A 17,202-nucleotide genomic window follows, 5' to 3' on the forward strand; every position below is an offset into this window, starting at 1 on the left:
CGGAGCCGTCTTCGCTCTCGCGGTACTTTGATGCCATACTTTGGTGCATCTTCCGCCACCTACTGGGATGGAGTGTGAGGCATTGAGATCAGAAGAGAGACAGAATGTTTTATTTTTATTATTAATACCACCTATCTTACCTTTCTATATTTTCTTATATAACTTTGCTTTAAAAAAAAAAACAAAAAACCAAGAGCTTCATATCCTTTTGAAAGACCTGATATTCTGCACAGTTAAAGAATTTATGCCAACAGAAATTAAATCGTTTTTTAATTGGATTTTTTCCCTTTCATATGCCATACAATTGATTATTTATTACATGCCCTACAGTTTCTGAAAGGTTAAGGTGCATTATCTCCACCAGCGGGGAAAATAAAAAAATAAAAACAATAAAATAAAATCTAAATTATCTTAATCAGCTCTTTTCTCTTGAGATAAAGAAATAAACTCTCTTAATCCATAAGTAAATATATTTTTAAGCTTTAGGATACATGCAGATAGATTTCGATCTGTCAGCGCAGCGCAGCGCAGCGCAGCGCCACTTCATTTGTAGCACTTGGCATTGCAGACCATGTTGCAATATTTTCAAAAAAAAAAAAAAAAAACCTAACCTTCTTTGTATGCCCTTCTCTTTTTGATTTTTTTCTTTGAATAATACATGCAGATAGATTTATTTATTTATAAGTTTTGATTTTTTTCTTTGAATAGATTTATACTTTTTTGTAGTATAAGGAATAATTTATTTACTGCAAGTAATATAAAGCGATCCAGTTTCATTCACTTTAAATTGACACCCAAGACACAACATTTACATCTTTTCTACAACACTGCTGAACTACAAGGAAATGCTCTTTTATTTTTGTTCACATAAATTATAGTGTTTAATGCATGTTGTCCATTCATCCTTCACCTAAATTACTGAAGAAAAATAAAATCTAATAAATGTCTTTATTTAATTTAGGGGGTCGATGTAAGTTTATCAATTAGCTTGCAAAATATGACTTTGATTAGAAACCTAAACAGTGCAGAATCTTTTACATTTTAAAAACTTTTAAAATCTTAAAACTTAATTTACAGTTTTAAATTAAAGAGCCAGCAGCTATTATACATAAAAACACAAAAAATGTGTCTACATTACAACAGAGTACAAATACTGCTGTTATAATCCCTGATCTGATCAAACACTTTGACAGGTTTTTGTACAAGTGTACAAAGGGTAAATCTAAATTAATTTTCATTCAAGAAAAATGGACTGTTATTTTATTGAGTTTCAATGTGGTTTACCGTGTGTGTGTGTGTGTTTTGTTGTATCCCTTAACAATGACAATAACTAAACATCAGTAAATGGACACAATACTCTTTATTATTGTTGTTCATTTTACTTCACTCACACAATAAATAAAGTTCATACAGACTTTTAACAGGATGAAAAATGATCTCAAATGTGCTTATTAGTCACAGAACCACACGATATCCTGTGAAATGACTTAAGGTTACCGTTAGACACCTGATAACATGTTCAGGATTCATGTTGACCTAGCAAAACAGCCAAACGAAGTGAAGCCGAGATCTGAGTCCGAAGAGGAATAGTAGGGCGGACTAACAGAAACAGGACCAGTGGACCAATCTCCTGTCTCAACATGAGTTTGTTCTACTTAGTGACCTGATGAATGGCGTGTGCAAGGTATCCCACATTCCCAGAGGTCACACCGGCAACGCTGATACGGCCGTCTTTAGTCATGTACACAGAAAACTCCTTTGTCAGACGCTCCACCTGAAACACAACAGCACCTCCTACTATTAGAGCATGTACCAATTCACAACATTTAATTATACATACTGTATGCATAAATATTCTAGTTTTTTTGAGTAAGCAAAGGGTTGTACCTGCTCAGGTTTGAGTCCAGTGAAGCAGAACATGCCGATTTGGTCGATCACGTGTTGCCAGTTGTGAGTAGAGCCCTCCTTCTTCAGATTAGTCACCAGCATTTCTCTCATTTTAATGATACGGTCGGCCATACCCTTCACCTCCTCCAGCCTACAGAAATACACGCATGTCAAAAAAGGCATGAACTTTTATAAAAGCAATTTATTAAGGAGTATGCGAGCAAGAGTCACCATGTAGAACGCAGCTCTGGTGTGCTGAGGATGGTGGAGGCGATGCGAGCGCCATTCATGGGTGGGTTGGAGTAAATGGGGCGAATCAGGATCTTCAGCTGAGACTCCACCCTCTTGGCCTCCTCAGCATCAGCACACACCACTGTGAACCCTCCAACACGCTCACCTACAACAAACACCGTCGTGTGGCTATGGTGGTGTATGAAACTATTAGAGAGTCAAAGGGTTTGAGCTCAATGTTTTTTGCTTTTTTTAATTTTTTACTTTCAGTCAGCAAGGACTACACTGATCAAATGTGATTAACAATGTTACAAAATATCTCTTTCTATTCATCAAAGCAAACTTTTTCTGTGACAGACATGAAATGTATTTTAAAATACAATACAAAAGAAAACAGTTATTTTAAATTGCAAAAAAATATTGCTGATTTCTTTCAAAACATTAAAACATCTTACCAACCCCAAACTTCTGAGCGGTAGTGAATGTAAGGTTTTTATTGCTTTTTGTTCAATGACTTCATCTTCTTTGGACATTTTGTGTTATTTTCTTCCCTAAATGGTCATTAAATATATATTTTTGTGCCCTATTAGGACAGGCTGTGTCTGTCCAGACTACTGAACAGATGCATTTAAGGGACACAGTGCTAAACTTTATTGACCATTAAATTTTACAAAGCGTTACACTCTGTATCTATAATGGTTAATTACACTGATGCCATATTAATAATCCAGTGTGCAGTATGTAGATAATCTTTTATATAAATTATTATAACTGGAAAAAAAAAATTGTTATACTTCTAAAATTATATATTTTTTTAATTAAAAAGTAAAAAACTGGCCTCACCAAATGGTGAACAAAAAACAAACAAACCAAAAAATATATTGGATATTTCATATGTCAGATGACCAGATATTAGATAAATGTGAGTCATATGTTTATTTTTTTATTTTTTTGCAATTTACACATACTGTATATCAAGATCCAATCTGGGCTGGATATTGGAAGAAAATATATATACAAAAAAGGAAATGGTTAACAGTGTAAATGTAGTGTCCTACACACAATATACTCACCATAAAGACCCATGTTCTTGGCAAAGGACTGAGACAGGAGGACGTTGTGCCCCTGCTCCAGGAAGTATCTCACAGCCCAGGCATCGCGATCAATATCTCCACTAGCAAAGCCCTGGTAGGCCATGTCGAAGAACACTAGAAGTTTCCTCTTCTGCAGAGAGTGAGTGGACAAGAAGATGTCAAGCAACATCAGGTCAACAGTCTGTAGTATCTTATCATTTAAGGAATTCAAAAGAAACATCATTATTTTTGCTATGCTAAGCAAATAATGCAAAATGTGAAATGAAGAAGGAGGTATGAAGTATAAAAAAATAAATAAATAAATCACAGCAACAGTCACACGCACCTTGATGACAGCCGAGAGCTCCTTCCACTGCTCTGGTCGCGGGTCGACACCAGTGGGGTTATGAGCACAAGCATGGAGCATGATTACACTATGCTCTGGAATTTTCTGTAGGCAAAGAAAAGATGATAAACATTCGATGCATCTCAGACAAACATTTCTAGTTCAGTGTCACAAAATCATTCTAATATGCCGATTCGGTGTTCAAGAAACATTTCTTATTATTATCAATGTTGAAAACAGAGGTGCTGTTCGATATTTTTGTGGAAACTGTGATGCATCTTTTCCAGATTCTTTAATGAATTCAAAAAATTCAAAAGAACATCATGCATTTAAAACAGAATTTGTAACATTATAGAAGTCTTTACTGGCTCGTAAGACTGTATAGGAAACTATGCAATGTGCCGCTGGCTCACCGAGACATCATCGAGTGCTCCAGTAAAGTCAAAGCCACAGGTAGCAGGATCATAGTACCGGTATGCTTTCAGCTGCATACCAGCATCACGGAAAATAGGGGTGTGATTCCCCCAGGATGGCTTCGGCAAGTACACATCCCTTGCCACTGTGTGGAACCGCGACTAATGGAGAAAAAGATGAGAAAGAGGTGTAAGACATTATAAACAATTACAATATGACATACAAGTGCTATATCTGTGTTTGCTTCTTCTAAGATATTCTAAGGTAATACTAGATGAGGCAAAGAATATATCCTTCTTTTCAGTGCGGAGATAATAAACAGCTGCAAAGCTTGTTTGCTGCAGGAATGAACAGAATGAATGAATACACACCAGGAAGTTGGCTCCAATCCTCAGAGAACCAGTGCCTGAGATTGTCTGAACAGTAATGCTCTAAGAAAGAAAAAGAAAGAGAAAAAGAAGAAAACAACCAAAGGTGTTAAAGTGAACACAATAACGAAAGAACCAATAGGTCCTAGAGAAACACACTCACCCTCTTGCTTTTAAGAACCTCACTGTCCGGCCCCAGTGCGAGCTCAGCACAAGCCTTATTAAAGTCACCCAGACCTCCAATGGGCAGATACTCTTTATCCAGCATCTTAGAGGCAATCAGAGCCTCGGCCTAAACAAAAACATGCTTCATTAAAAAAAAAATACATTACATAATTACATAAAACATTTCCACAAAATGTTTACGATGACGTCTCCACAGTTACAAAGCTGAGGGTTATGAATGTAATTGGTGGATACTGCTTAAACAGAGGCAGCTTCACAAATCACTCAACTCAGGGTGACTTTGCAGAAATAGAGAAAAACAAAAGCACATTAACAAAGTCACACCGCCCCCTGAATTTTGACAATGCCATAGTCCCAGACAACACCTAATGCAAAAATTAATAAACCATCTTACACAGAGCACCACTGCAAGACAAGTCCCCTAAGACCTTAATAAACCATCTTACACAGAGCACCACTGCAAGTATTGTTTTCTCCCAAAATCACTGCTAGTCTAAAAAAGCGGTAACCAGGTTTAAACTCAGAACTCTTTCGCAAAGGCTCAGAAGTGTGGTGAGGTGACAGAAAAGGTACATACCTTACGGACACAACTGAGAACATATGGCTTGCCATTGTCGTCCCTGTATGCCCCAACACCCAGGTTCATTTTCTTAGAGTTTGTGTCCCGTTTGAAGGCTTCTGTCACCCCCAGGATGGGATCAGGGGGTCCCATCTGCACCTCAGTCCACCATGAGCTTAAAAAAAAGCGAAAACATAAAAAATAGCAGGCCAGTAAAAAAAAAAAAAAAAAAAACTTAGAAAAGAGATCAGTTCTACTAAAAACAACTATTCAGCCTTGTCTGTGGCGATCAAACTCTATGTTTAAAATATACTATTCATCCAGATCCCAGAAAATAATCAATCAATCAATCAATCAGGTAACAATCCACAAACTTGACCCCAAATTATAGTTCTTTACTGGTTTTCTTTCTTTTCCTTTATTCCATTAAATCTGTTATTTAATTCCCTTTAATAAAATGGACCATTACAAATCCATCCTTCCAACCATAAAAAATTGGTTTGTTCCCCTCCAATGTTCAAAACATGGTTAAGGCCTTGCAATAAACATGCACATCAGTGGCTCCATTTCAAAGCACATGTGACTTTCACACATGTGACATGAATAGTGCTCTCTTCCACCCTCAATACCCATGGCTGAAGTGCCCTTGAGCAAGGCACTGAACCCCCAGTTGCTCCCCGGGTGCTGGATATAGCTGCCCACTGCTCCGAGTGTGTGATCACCTCTCACTGCTCTGTGTGTGCACTTGGATGGGTTAAATACAGAGCACCAATTCCGAGTATGGGTTACCATACTTGACAAATGTCACGACTTTCACTTTCTGCATACTTGCACTCCAGACAAACCTATTGCTACCTATTGATGGCATTCATGATACTTTCAGTTTGCTCTTCTATATGGTTGTATGTTCAGTAAAGTATGCATTTGAGGCTGTGCACTGTCCTGTGGAGTCAAAGATCAGCTCTGGAGTCAAGTTGCAGAAACTCCTACCGCATACTTTGTGTCACAGTGCAATTTATCCAGTGTTTTAGTGTTTTTAATACAACACTTGGACTTAGCTGACATTACTTAGGAGCTTTTGTGTGTTGCATAAATTATACAGACAATTAAAAACACAAACTGCACAAAAACTCAGTTTATAGTAGCAGAATAATTTAATCTCAGTGTTAAAAAATGGAAGTGGGCCTTGGTTGTGACTATAGACTGTATAAAAACAAGTTGTGACTCAATAACCCTTTAGCGTTAACTACAAAATACACAGAGATGAGGGTTTTGGTGTGCCTGTGTTACTTCAGAAAAACTACTTCAGTAATATACTAAATGAAGGTTAACGATCCTCTGTTTTCTTTGCCCTCCAAACGTGGTGCAAAAGGACACACACTACCATGATTTTTTGACAGAAGGACGCGGAAGCAGCAGAGCCAATCAGGAAGCTCAACCTGCTTGTTTCACCCAATCAGCGCACAGGAACCCTGTAGGTACGGTCTCTAGTGAGACCAAACAGGACGCTCATATGAAAGTCACTTATTCAGTACACAACATAATAGGTTTTATCCTAAAACCGTTAGTAAAAGTAACGGACAACTCTTACAATAAATTAATAAATTTATGCAGAACACTAAAAGCAATGCTGAATTTCTTGACTTATGCAAGATGAAGGTCTGAAGGATGCTGAATGATTCGTTTCACGGAGATGCGCTGTACTTGATTAAACTCTGATCCAGTGGCTGCTAGAAATTGTCTTGAAGATGATAAAGATAATAAAGGCAACACCCACATGGCCTAATATCATGAGCTGCAGTGTATCACTTCACAGCATCAACTCCATGTGAACGGATGTGACTATGCGCGTGCGAGCACAAATATCATGGCGTGAACTGCAAGAATGAATTTAGTCCATTAATATTATTCTGATAGACTGAAGAGGGTGAAAACATGTTTCATTCCGCATGTATTAATATCCAATTAAAAGTAATTCAGTCTCTTAAAATGTAACATACTGGTCACAGAAAACTGAAGACGGATTAGTTGAAGTACCCTTACCTGGATCGAATGGGCAGGGTAGCCAAAGACGGTGTCAGACTCCCAACAGAGGATATGAACTTGGACGGTTTGAGGAGAGCCATCGCTGCTGCTGTCGGCTGAAGCACTGAAGCACTGAATCGAGAAGAGAGTGTGTGCGTTCATGAAGACAAGAGCCGAGTGACAGCTCCATCTAGAGGGAGGTAGATGATGGATACAGAATAAATTAAAAATTAAAATTTTTTTTTAACCACCATGTAATACTAATTAATAGTAATTACTACTAATAGTGATTTGTATCAATAAATTAAAAATTGATATTTTTTACCTATAAAGCACCCAAAAAGAGTTGATGGATCACACACAGTTGTCAATACATATTAGCTATAAACAAAACAAATGAGTGCAGACTGTGTTGATTTCACGAAAAGGGTTACATGAGATGTTTCATTTAACTTTTTTAATGTTTTCATTCAGTATGTCAAAGCTCCATAAAGAAACACTCCATTATACAGTATATGCATTATTTAGACTGTCATGTCTTCTTGTTTGTATATAGCGGGTATTATTCTAATAGCATGCGTTTCACTACTTTGTTTTATTTTGTTAAGATAACGGATAACATTGTTTGTAATGTTTTATTATAATGTTTTTTTTTTGTCCTATTACTAGGTTAATATTTGAGATACAATTTGAAAATCTGAAATCTGAGGGTGCAAAAAAAAAAAAAAAGTTCTAAGCAATGCATCTTACTAATCAAAAATTAAGCTTTGATATATTTACGGTAGGAAATTAGCAAAATATCTTAATGGAACACGATCTTAATGTCCTAATGATTTTAGCATAAAAGAAAAATCGATAATTTTGACCCATACAATGTATTGTTGGCTATTGCTAAAAATATACCCGTGCTACATAAGACTGGTTTTGTGCTCCAGTGTCATAAATGTGTTTTGTATAAATCACAAAAAGATTTGATTTCCTAAAACACAAGCCACAAAATCAGACTCTGAGAAACAAACATTTAGAGACAGATTACCAAAAAAAAAGCATTTAATTCATAAAATTTCAATACAAACCTAAAAACAGTCCTAAAAGCTAAACAAAAAATAAACAAACAAATAATAAACAAAAAACAAAAAACAACCAACAAAAAATGCGTCCTGTGAGCTAAACAAATAATGTAGAAACAAATAATATATGTCAACCAAGAAATAAGCCCCCTAAACCTTCAGTGCCTCTCCCCAAAGCTTCCCAAAGTTTGTACCCCCCAGGCTTCGTCGCCCCTTTTAGGGTTAAATAGGTCCCTTGCCTACGTCCCAGTGTGCATACTATTCACCCTAAATTATATGTGATATTAGTCATTTTCCATACTATTTAAGGCAGATAGGCACGCAAGCGCGTAATGACACGAAATCAACGCCGACGTCGGACAGGTAATTGGGCATGACGTCACACGATTAGCGGCGCCGCAAAAAAAGGTTGTCAACTTCAGGTGATGTTTAGGTTGTACCCCGGCCGCTGATTGTCTTAGACGATGGTAGCCTTTCAGGTGGCACTCGTCTGTACGAGGGGCTGAACATGAAGGCTACCAGCAGTCACACCCGTCTGAGACTCTGCGCACTGTCCTGTTTGTTTGTGCTGCACCTTTATACGCGCGTGGCCGGGAACATGGCCTCTCCGGCACAATTTGGCGTCGCCAGTACAGAAGCTCGCCGAAATCGACACCCCAAACAGAGGAACTCTCACTTTAGACCTTTCATAGAAAGCCAAACTGAAGACGAAGCTATGCGACTCATGTTAAATCTTTACAGGATAGCGGCGGATGCAGATGGACGACCAAAGCAGCACAGGTTATTTGGCTCCAACACTGTAAGGCTGCTTCAAGCGTCCACCACTGAAAAACACTTTATCCCAACCTCAAGTGGTAAATCACTCTGTCTTATCTCATACACAACCTGTACTTAAGTACATCTAGAGCACATTATGACGTATGTTATAGGAGATGCTTTTCTTCACATTTAAAATAAGAGTTCTAATTTTCCATGAAGAACGTTTTTAACACCTATGGATGTTTTCACTGCACAAATATAGTGGACAAATCTGTGTCAGATGGTTAAAATATTCTTCACACTCAGAAAAAAAGTTTGTTTAAAAACTGTTCACTGAAAGGTTCTTTTGGGAGCCCAAAATGGTTCTTTTATGACATCTCTGCATGAAAAGCCTTATTGTAATCTTTATTTTTAAGATGTGTTGTGCAGAGTAGCTCTTACATTATTGAAACATTTAGGCCTATTGTCTGATCATTTCTTTTCTTTGTCTCTCTCCTCTCTGTAACCCATACTGGACTAGACCTCCAGTATACCTACACAGTGAAATATGAACTGGAAAACCTCTTGTTGGACAAATTGGTGAGGGCGTCTTTTATGCACCTAAGGTCGCCTGTGTCATCGCATCTTCCTTTTATCTGTGAGGCAAGAGTCACGTCACTTCAAGATCTTCCTGCAGGTGACCGTGTAATCATGGGTCCTCGAAGCCTGTGGACCGAATCTGATGTCACAAGCCACGTGTCAGAGTCGAAAGATGGCCATGTATCCTTCTTTGCCCATTATCGATGCACTCAACAAGAACGCGCCATGTCCATTACACGACAGAAACACTTCCCACCTCAACACCATCTTCAAGCTCCAGTTTTGCTGCTCTTCTTGGAGGAGAACAAGCAGCCTGTGGAATGGGGGAAGAACTTCATGCCCCTTTCCCGCCCCAGGACCCGTCGGTCTAAGGAACCTGGGAGCATTGTCTCTGACATCCCCAACTACAAGCAAGGGTCGAACAGCGTGGCCAAAAACCAGTGCAAGCTGCACTCCTACCGTGTGGCCTTCAAAGATTTGGGATGGGACCACTGGATAATTGCACCCCCCAAGTACAATCCTCGTTACTGTATGGGAGACTGTCCTCGTATCCTGCATTACGGCTACAATTCACCCAACCACGCGATCATGCAGACGTTAATCAGCGAGCTTGGTGTGGCAGATATCCCGTTGCCCTCCTGTGTTCCTTATAAATACAATCCTGTTAGTGTGCTAATGATGGAGAGGAACGGAAACATAGTTTATAAAGAATATGAAGACATGATTGCAGACTCCTGCACCTGCAGATGACTTTGGGCTCAGGGTCAGATAAGGACAAGAACTGAATGGTCCTAATGGACAATGTGAATTTGTACCAGCACAGTTGGAGAAGGAATGGCTGTATTGGGTTTGATTTGCCTGTTGCCATTTCTTGTGCAGTACTTCCAGCATTCACACAGAGAGGTTTCTATAAGACTTGAATTGTGGAGAGTGAGCAATTCAGTCTCATCTCTCGCAGTACCCAACTGTTTGGGGATGTAGGTATGAACAAGTGGATTCTGATTGTTAAATGAATGAGCTAATATCATGTATTTTTTTTTCGTTTTCTATTTACTCTTTGTCTGTGTATGTTCATTGGTTTCTGTCTTGCGTGTATTAATGTGAAATCTTTCATAATGTATTTATGGAGGGGAATGGAGATGGAAAATTTTGGCACTTTATTGAAGACACTGTACTGAAAAGTCTGTCTAAAGAAAACAGGAAAATGGAGAAGAAAAAAAACAATGACGCATGTAAGAGTCCTGTCTTTTGACTTATAGGCTTTAATGCTGTTGTGTCTCTTGCATTTGTATTCTCTTTCTGAAAGCAAAGGGCACAGCATTCGAAAGCAAGCGGAGAAAAGGAGCAAATGCCAATTTTGCACTACCTCAAAGAAGACATCCATTAAGTATATGAAAGAGAGACTTTCATAGATGCATTTCTTAGAGGAGAAACTAAAATCCATGCACTTGAATGTTTTAATCCCATGATGAAAGACGATGAAATAAAATGGTTATTTTGTATAAAAAAATAAAGCAAACTTACATATACCTGTTGTGTGGTCATTTCTCTCGCTTTTCTTTGGCTATATTAAGATTTGGTCAGTAGAGGGCACTCTTTCCCAGAGCAAATATCAGGAGTCTGCAGGAAACGCTGGTCTGAACTAGCTTGATGTTATAGAGTTTATGAAAGTGCATTCAGAACCTTATGCAAGTGTTTAGCCTCTTTGCAGTATCAGGACAAGATGTTGACCTACTGGAAGAATGTTTTGAACATCCTTGTTTCAGTATTAATGCTAGAATGCCTATAAAAATGTATACCAAAAAACACATTTACACGAATGTGGAATACTAGCAACTTTTGCTCTATGGCATTTTGGATGTGGAAGATATATGTTTTAATTGTTGTGGACAATGTACATACAGTACTTTTAAAAAGTGCTCTTTATTTTACAGCTATTTTGATAAATGAATGTGATTTTTCAGATATCTGCAGCTCCCAACACAATAAAGAACAATAAACTAAAGAAAGGTCTACAGTACTGTACACGTCTACCAAAGCAAACACTGTATCACTGTATTTATGCCATAAACAAAGAACATACACATCATCATTTATTAATTTATCTTTACAACTGCAAAATGATTGTAGACATGGACAAATGCACAAACAGTCAACTCCTTTTTGGCACAAATGGAACCTCATACGTCGAAGTCTGTATATTATCGAATATTCTGCTTTATGATGAGGCCAATTTAAGATTCATCTAATCACAAAAAAACTGTATTGGTCATTTTATGTTGGTCAGGAGGTCCTAGGTCTGGCTTACCTTTATATAAACTTGATGTTATCATTCAGAGAAGCCTATCATCAAATGTGTCTGGCTATGATGTGATTGACCTTCCAATTTTTCTGTCACAGAAGAGCAGAGAAGTTAGAACTGAACTACATGAGTCACAGTTAAAGCTCCTTTCCTTCAGATGCACAGATATAAGTGCAGGTAGGCTATATTCTGTAAACTGAATAAAACTGGATGAATCTGCCAAGACCCTTTTCTCCTTCCCAGCGGGATGGTGTACTTTGTCTTCAAACCTTTAACTAATACCCAAAACTCAAAAACATGACAAACTGCCAAAACCATACAAGCATCTCAAACCCGGAAAACTATTGATATAGTATCTCCCTGAGGGATTGTCATCATTTGATTCATATTGAGAGATCGTTAGTATAATGGATATATACAGTAGTTCTTCCCCTGCAGCTGAACTCCTTAAACGTTTTCTTAAGGTTACTGATGGAAGGAATTTAGTCTCTTATCTTTTTTCAAATGATAGAATGTTCCAGTATTGCTCCATAATCTGTTGTTCAGTTCACAGAATTATCTCCAAAAAACCCTCAGGGTATGGTCATCAAATCTATGTAAAGTGAATTCATTTGCATTTTAAACTGCTAGTTTGTGTAAATCCCCAAAAAAAATGTATTTCCAGTGATACTAACAGTGACCTGAGAGGAGTCATGTCTGTGCAGGTAGAGCTAGATACAGATCTCCTGGTAGAATTGCACAGAAAACTTTCCTGATCATTATAAACACATGATTGGTGGTTTTCTGTTCACCTCAATGAATGCTGATTACTCAACCCTGCTAAATGTCTCAAAGGTTATTTTTCGTCAAGCTAGATTTACATTTCAAATGCTGCAACGTATATGTTTTCAGTGACCTGATTCGCACACCTTGTGTCACAAGTAATGTCTTAGCCAGGATTTCTGACTTAGTTATTCAGAGTTATTAACTATACACTACTGTTCAAAGTTTGGGGTCGGTAAGACTTTATAATATATATTTTTTTAAATCTCTTGATGCTTGAAAATATAGGAAAAAATTTAATATTGTGAAATATGATTACAATTTAAAATAACTGTTCTTTATTTGTATGTATTTTAAAATGTGATTTATTCCTGTGATGGCAATGCTGAAATTTCAGCGCCATTACTCCAGTATTCAGGGTCACATGATCCATCAGAAATCATTCCAAAATGCTTATTTGGTGCTCAAAAACATTTCTTATTTCAGTGTTTTACATTCTGTTTTAATATGAGTAAATATTTATTGTATTATTCAGCATTTCTACCCAGCATTGTCTGTTTGTTGTTTTTCTCCCCCTGTATCATAAACATAAATATAAATGAATCAATTAAAATAAATTATAAACATTATTTATATGATTTTCAATGAAGAAAACCGTTGCACTGCTTAATATTTTTGTGAAAACCACGGTACATTTTTTTAAAGGTATTAATTAAAACCAGCAATTTTTGAAATAAGTGTAAACACCACAAGCATAAAGAAGAAAGGCCAGTCCTCAAAGTGTAGTAGTCAGGTGACCAGAATGCAACGCTTGACCACAATAAACACTTAACCAATATAGATTTAGATGCAACATTGATCAGAACAAATCATGTTTGCTTCTCGCTCAAGAAACTCGCAGAACCTTGATAATTCCAACCTTGAGCTCTATCACAATATTATGAGCAATACAGCGAGCATGCTAGAAATGTGTAAAACAAGGCCACCAGCTTATGAAAGAGTGCTGGGTATTATTTACGTGAACTGACAATCCCAAGATGATAAGCAGCATCATTTCCAGTAAACACCATGAGTCAGTGTGGAACCTTTGTGTTGAGCTGGATCAGTGGTTCGACTCATGTCTGACCCGCTGCCATTTTTGCTGTGACTTTTTTTTCCATTGTGTTTTTGTCCATTTGTTATTCCTCATTAAAACACAGCAGATCCTGTAATCAGCCATTGTTCTTTTTCAAGGCCCCTACACATGTGTATATGATAAAAGGGAGACAGAAGAACTATGTCAAAGGAACTTTGAAGAAACAGGATGGCCTTAGAATCTCAACTACATATTTAAACCTGTTTTTTCTATTTGTAAATACCACTGCATAGCTGTCTAAAATGAACAGTTCAATAAACTCTGGTAAAACATCACTGAACTCTGACAATGTCGAAAATATGAGTGATTTTTGTTCTTATCCCTCATTCCTCTTGTTCTTTCTTATCCCTTGCTTCTCTCAACTCTGGCTGCATTCTCACCCAGAGCCCCAGAGGACAGCTTATCCAAATCACAAACATTTAGCAAACATGTGCCACATCTGGTAATGAAAAAGCAGAGAGACAGAGGCAGAGAACGAGAAAGAGAGAGAGAAAAGGATGAGGGAGAGTCTCTCTTCTGCTGACTGGAGGGTATATAAGACAGTACATCGTCTCTGTGGTCAGTGTTACAGCAGCTGAAACATTTCTCATTCAGCATGAAGGATCACAATCACAAAGGGGCTCTTCTCGCCTGGTGCCTTGTGTTTTTGGTGCTTGTCCAGCAGGTAATTATGATAACTGTAATTTTCTTATTTTTAATATTTGAAAAACTAATTTGTTCACAGCTCTGTAAACGGTTGACTTTTGATATTTATGTCATGTGTTCACTTGGGAATCTTTTTTTTTAAATACTTTAGATGACCTAAAATACTATGATAATAAATTATATTAAGTATTATAATTTTATATTATTGCTTAATTTTTTTTTAAATATTATATTTTAAAGTGGAACTATTTTAAAGGAGCCACAATGCTGTAAAAAAATATAATTTTGTTTTAGTTCTACTTGTTTTCATTCATTTAGATTTTGTTGAGAAAATAAAAGGACATACTATTAACTAATAGTCAATTTAGTAAAGCATAACTACATAAACTATGAAGAGACAGTTTTAGGATTTTATCTCTTTCATGAAACAGATATAGCATTTTATTAGAGTGTGTGTTTCAGGTGACCTGCAGTCCTGTGCCAAAGTTGGACACACCTTCAACTTCTGTGCAGGAAGTTCAAAGGTCACTGAAGAGAACAGCTCGAACGACCCCGTTATGGAGGATCATGGGTACTAAACCTCACGGTGCCTACTGCCAGAACAACTACGAGTGCTCGACAGGGATATGCAGGTGAAGTTTTTGTCCTGCTAACAATACTTTCAAACATATTTTTTAAACAAGAAATGTAAGAACCGATTCTCAAGTTTTATTTTGTTCCACAGGAAAGGCCACTGTTCCTACAGCCAGCCGATTAATTCCTAAAATGAAGACTCCTTCCTTCTCTGATGTGACGTTTCTACACCATCATGCATGACGAGAGTTTGTTTCAGTGAGCAGCAGGAGGCAACCGAAAGAGCAATGCAGTTAATCATCAGTTTGACATGTAGTATAAGCCACAAATGAGGCAATAGGTAAAGTTCTGCAAGATTTTGCTTATCATAAGGTATATAACATGTGGACTCTTTTGAGAGATCAACATAAACCTCATGATCCACCTGCACAGTGTTATATACAAGAAGCATTATGAGTGGGTTTTTTGATAGACATATTTTAGGTGGTGCTGGGAAGGTGATACAGTAGTTGGGGCCAGTTTCCCTGAAGCAGATTAAGTCCAGTCCCTGTCCTGGATGTCCATAGAGCAGAGTATAGCCTTTGGCACTAATAGCTCATCTCATCTTCAATCATGGAAACTGGTCTGCTGTATTAGATCATGTTACTTGTAAGCTATATATGCAAGTGTAGGCAAACGTGTCTGCTAGTGCCTTAGCTCAACCCAAATGTCGTTAAACCAAAGCTAGTCTGGAGAAAAAGGGACAGAGAAAGTGCAAAGGTTGCCATTATTGATTGTGCCTAGATATTATTAACCATTTGCCTCCTCATGTTTGTTTTATTTAATTTTAGACTCATTTACCTGTCAGTATTTATGTTGTTATATACAAGTGTCTCCACCTCATCTCATAGATCAGGATTTTCAAGCATCGTTTCAGTATGGGACTACTTATTTATTGTATTTCTCTTTTCATTTTGTATGACTAAACAGTTCATTTAAAGCTAATTTTTTAATGTATCTGACTATATAAGACTATATAAGATTTATATGTTATATTTACTGTACTGTAACTTTATATGTGCATGCCTCATATGAGTGAACTTTAGGGTTTAGGGAAATAAAAATGTTCTGAGAAAATGGCTTTTATGTCATGAACTCCATTTATTGCATTTGCAGTTGCACAGTTCAATGCACTTTTTCTGCAGTTCCAGGAAAAATACTTCATTCTATAGTGCATTTAAAAATGTAAACATTTGTGAATTTAGCCTGAATAGCTGGACGTCAATCACTGTTATAGATTTGTGATGCAAGCCTCTGTGGTGTGATCAGGGTTTCTGAGCTGAGACCAGAGACACATGCAGCACACAGCAGTCATTTGGCCTCAAAGAGGTTAGCCAAGCATGTGCAGTGCAGATAGGGGACTAATGTTCAGAGACATATAAATCAGATTCTGAGATGATAACATACACAACAAAAGTAAAATTAAACTTTTTAAATGGCAATTTATTTTCTGGGATTTAGACATTGATGATTTTGTTGCCAGACAGATAGAGCAAGAGATATTAAGATCACGACAGATGAAGTCATATGGTGAACTATGTAAGATTTTGAGCAGCAGCTCAGCACTCAGACTCGGTGTGCTGTTCACACACAATCTGAGTGACAAAGAACTCTGGAATTCACTGAACCCTAGTTAGTGATTGGTGACCATACCATACTCATGAAGTGCAGTGAAAAATAATACTCTTTTTAAACTGTAAAAAATCATTGTAATTTTAAAGACTGTAAAAATGTCAAAGCAAAAACTGTTAATTGGCTAATGGTAAGTTCCCTTACTATTTTCATGTAGAGTTTATGTTGCAATTTATGTTGTTAAATGAATGTTTATTGCATCATTTTAGTGTCGTGTTACCATGATGGTGTTTTGTGTTTGTGTGTATGACACTGTGCACCTTATGTACAGTGGTGTGAAAAAGTGTTGGCCCCCTTCCTGATTTCTTATTTTTTTTTGCATGTTTGTCACACTTTAATGTTTCAGATCATTAAACAAATTTAAATATGTCAAAGATAACACAAGTGAACACAACATGCAGTTTTTAAATGAAGGTATTTATAATTAAGGGAAAACAAAATCCAAAACTACATGGCCCTGTGTGAAGAAGTGTTTGCCCCCCTGTTAAAACTGTGGTTTATCACATCTGAGTTCAATTTCTCTAGCCACACCCAGATCTGATTACTGCCACACCGGTTCACAATCAAGAAATCTCTTAAAATAGGACCTGCCTGACAAAGTAGAACCAAAAGATCAT

The 17,202-nt window shown here is 37.3% G+C and overlaps 3 protein-coding genes across 3 annotated transcripts; 2 read left to right on the forward strand and 1 right to left on the reverse strand.

Moving 5' to 3' along the window:
* Positions 1–1,341: 1,341 nt before the first annotated feature.
* Positions 1,342–7,266, reverse strand: LOC109094318 (aspartate aminotransferase, mitochondrial-like). Its single transcript, XM_042728268.1, has 10 exons — positions 7,108–7,266; positions 5,083–5,239; positions 4,483–4,611; positions 4,323–4,382; positions 3,951–4,112; positions 3,538–3,642; positions 3,192–3,342; positions 2,119–2,284; positions 1,888–2,038; positions 1,342–1,774 (listed from the first exon to the last, which is right to left on the reverse strand). Exons 1-10 carry the CDS (start codon positions 7,188–7,190, stop codon positions 1,652–1,654), a joined length of 1,287 nt encoding a protein of 428 aa, XP_042584202.1. The 5' UTR covers positions 7,191–7,266; the 3' UTR covers positions 1,342–1,651.
* Positions 7,267–8,471: 1,205 nt separating this feature from the next.
* Positions 8,472–11,036, forward strand: LOC109073806 (bone morphogenetic protein 15-like). The gene is made up of 2 exons (XM_042728270.1): positions 8,472–9,013; positions 9,439–11,036. Exons 1-2 carry the CDS (start codon positions 8,668–8,670, stop codon positions 10,245–10,247), a joined length of 1,155 nt encoding a protein of 384 aa, XP_042584204.1. The 5' UTR covers positions 8,472–8,667; the 3' UTR covers positions 10,248–11,036.
* A 3,141-nt stretch (positions 11,037–14,177) lies between these two features.
* Positions 14,178–16,032, forward strand: LOC122137999 (liver-expressed antimicrobial peptide 2-like). The gene is made up of 3 exons (XM_042728271.1): positions 14,178–14,360; positions 14,804–14,973; positions 15,066–16,032. Exons 1-3 carry the CDS (start codon positions 14,292–14,294, stop codon positions 15,103–15,105), a joined length of 279 nt encoding a protein of 92 aa, XP_042584205.1. The 5' UTR covers positions 14,178–14,291; the 3' UTR covers positions 15,106–16,032.
* Positions 16,033–17,202: the final 1,170 nt, after the last annotated feature.

Source organism: Cyprinus carpio, chromosome B7 (assembly GCF_018340385.1).
Source record: "Cyprinus carpio isolate SPL01 chromosome B7, ASM1834038v1, whole genome shotgun sequence".
NCBI classification, from domain to species: domain Eukaryota; kingdom Metazoa; phylum Chordata; class Actinopteri; order Cypriniformes; family Cyprinidae; genus Cyprinus; species Cyprinus carpio.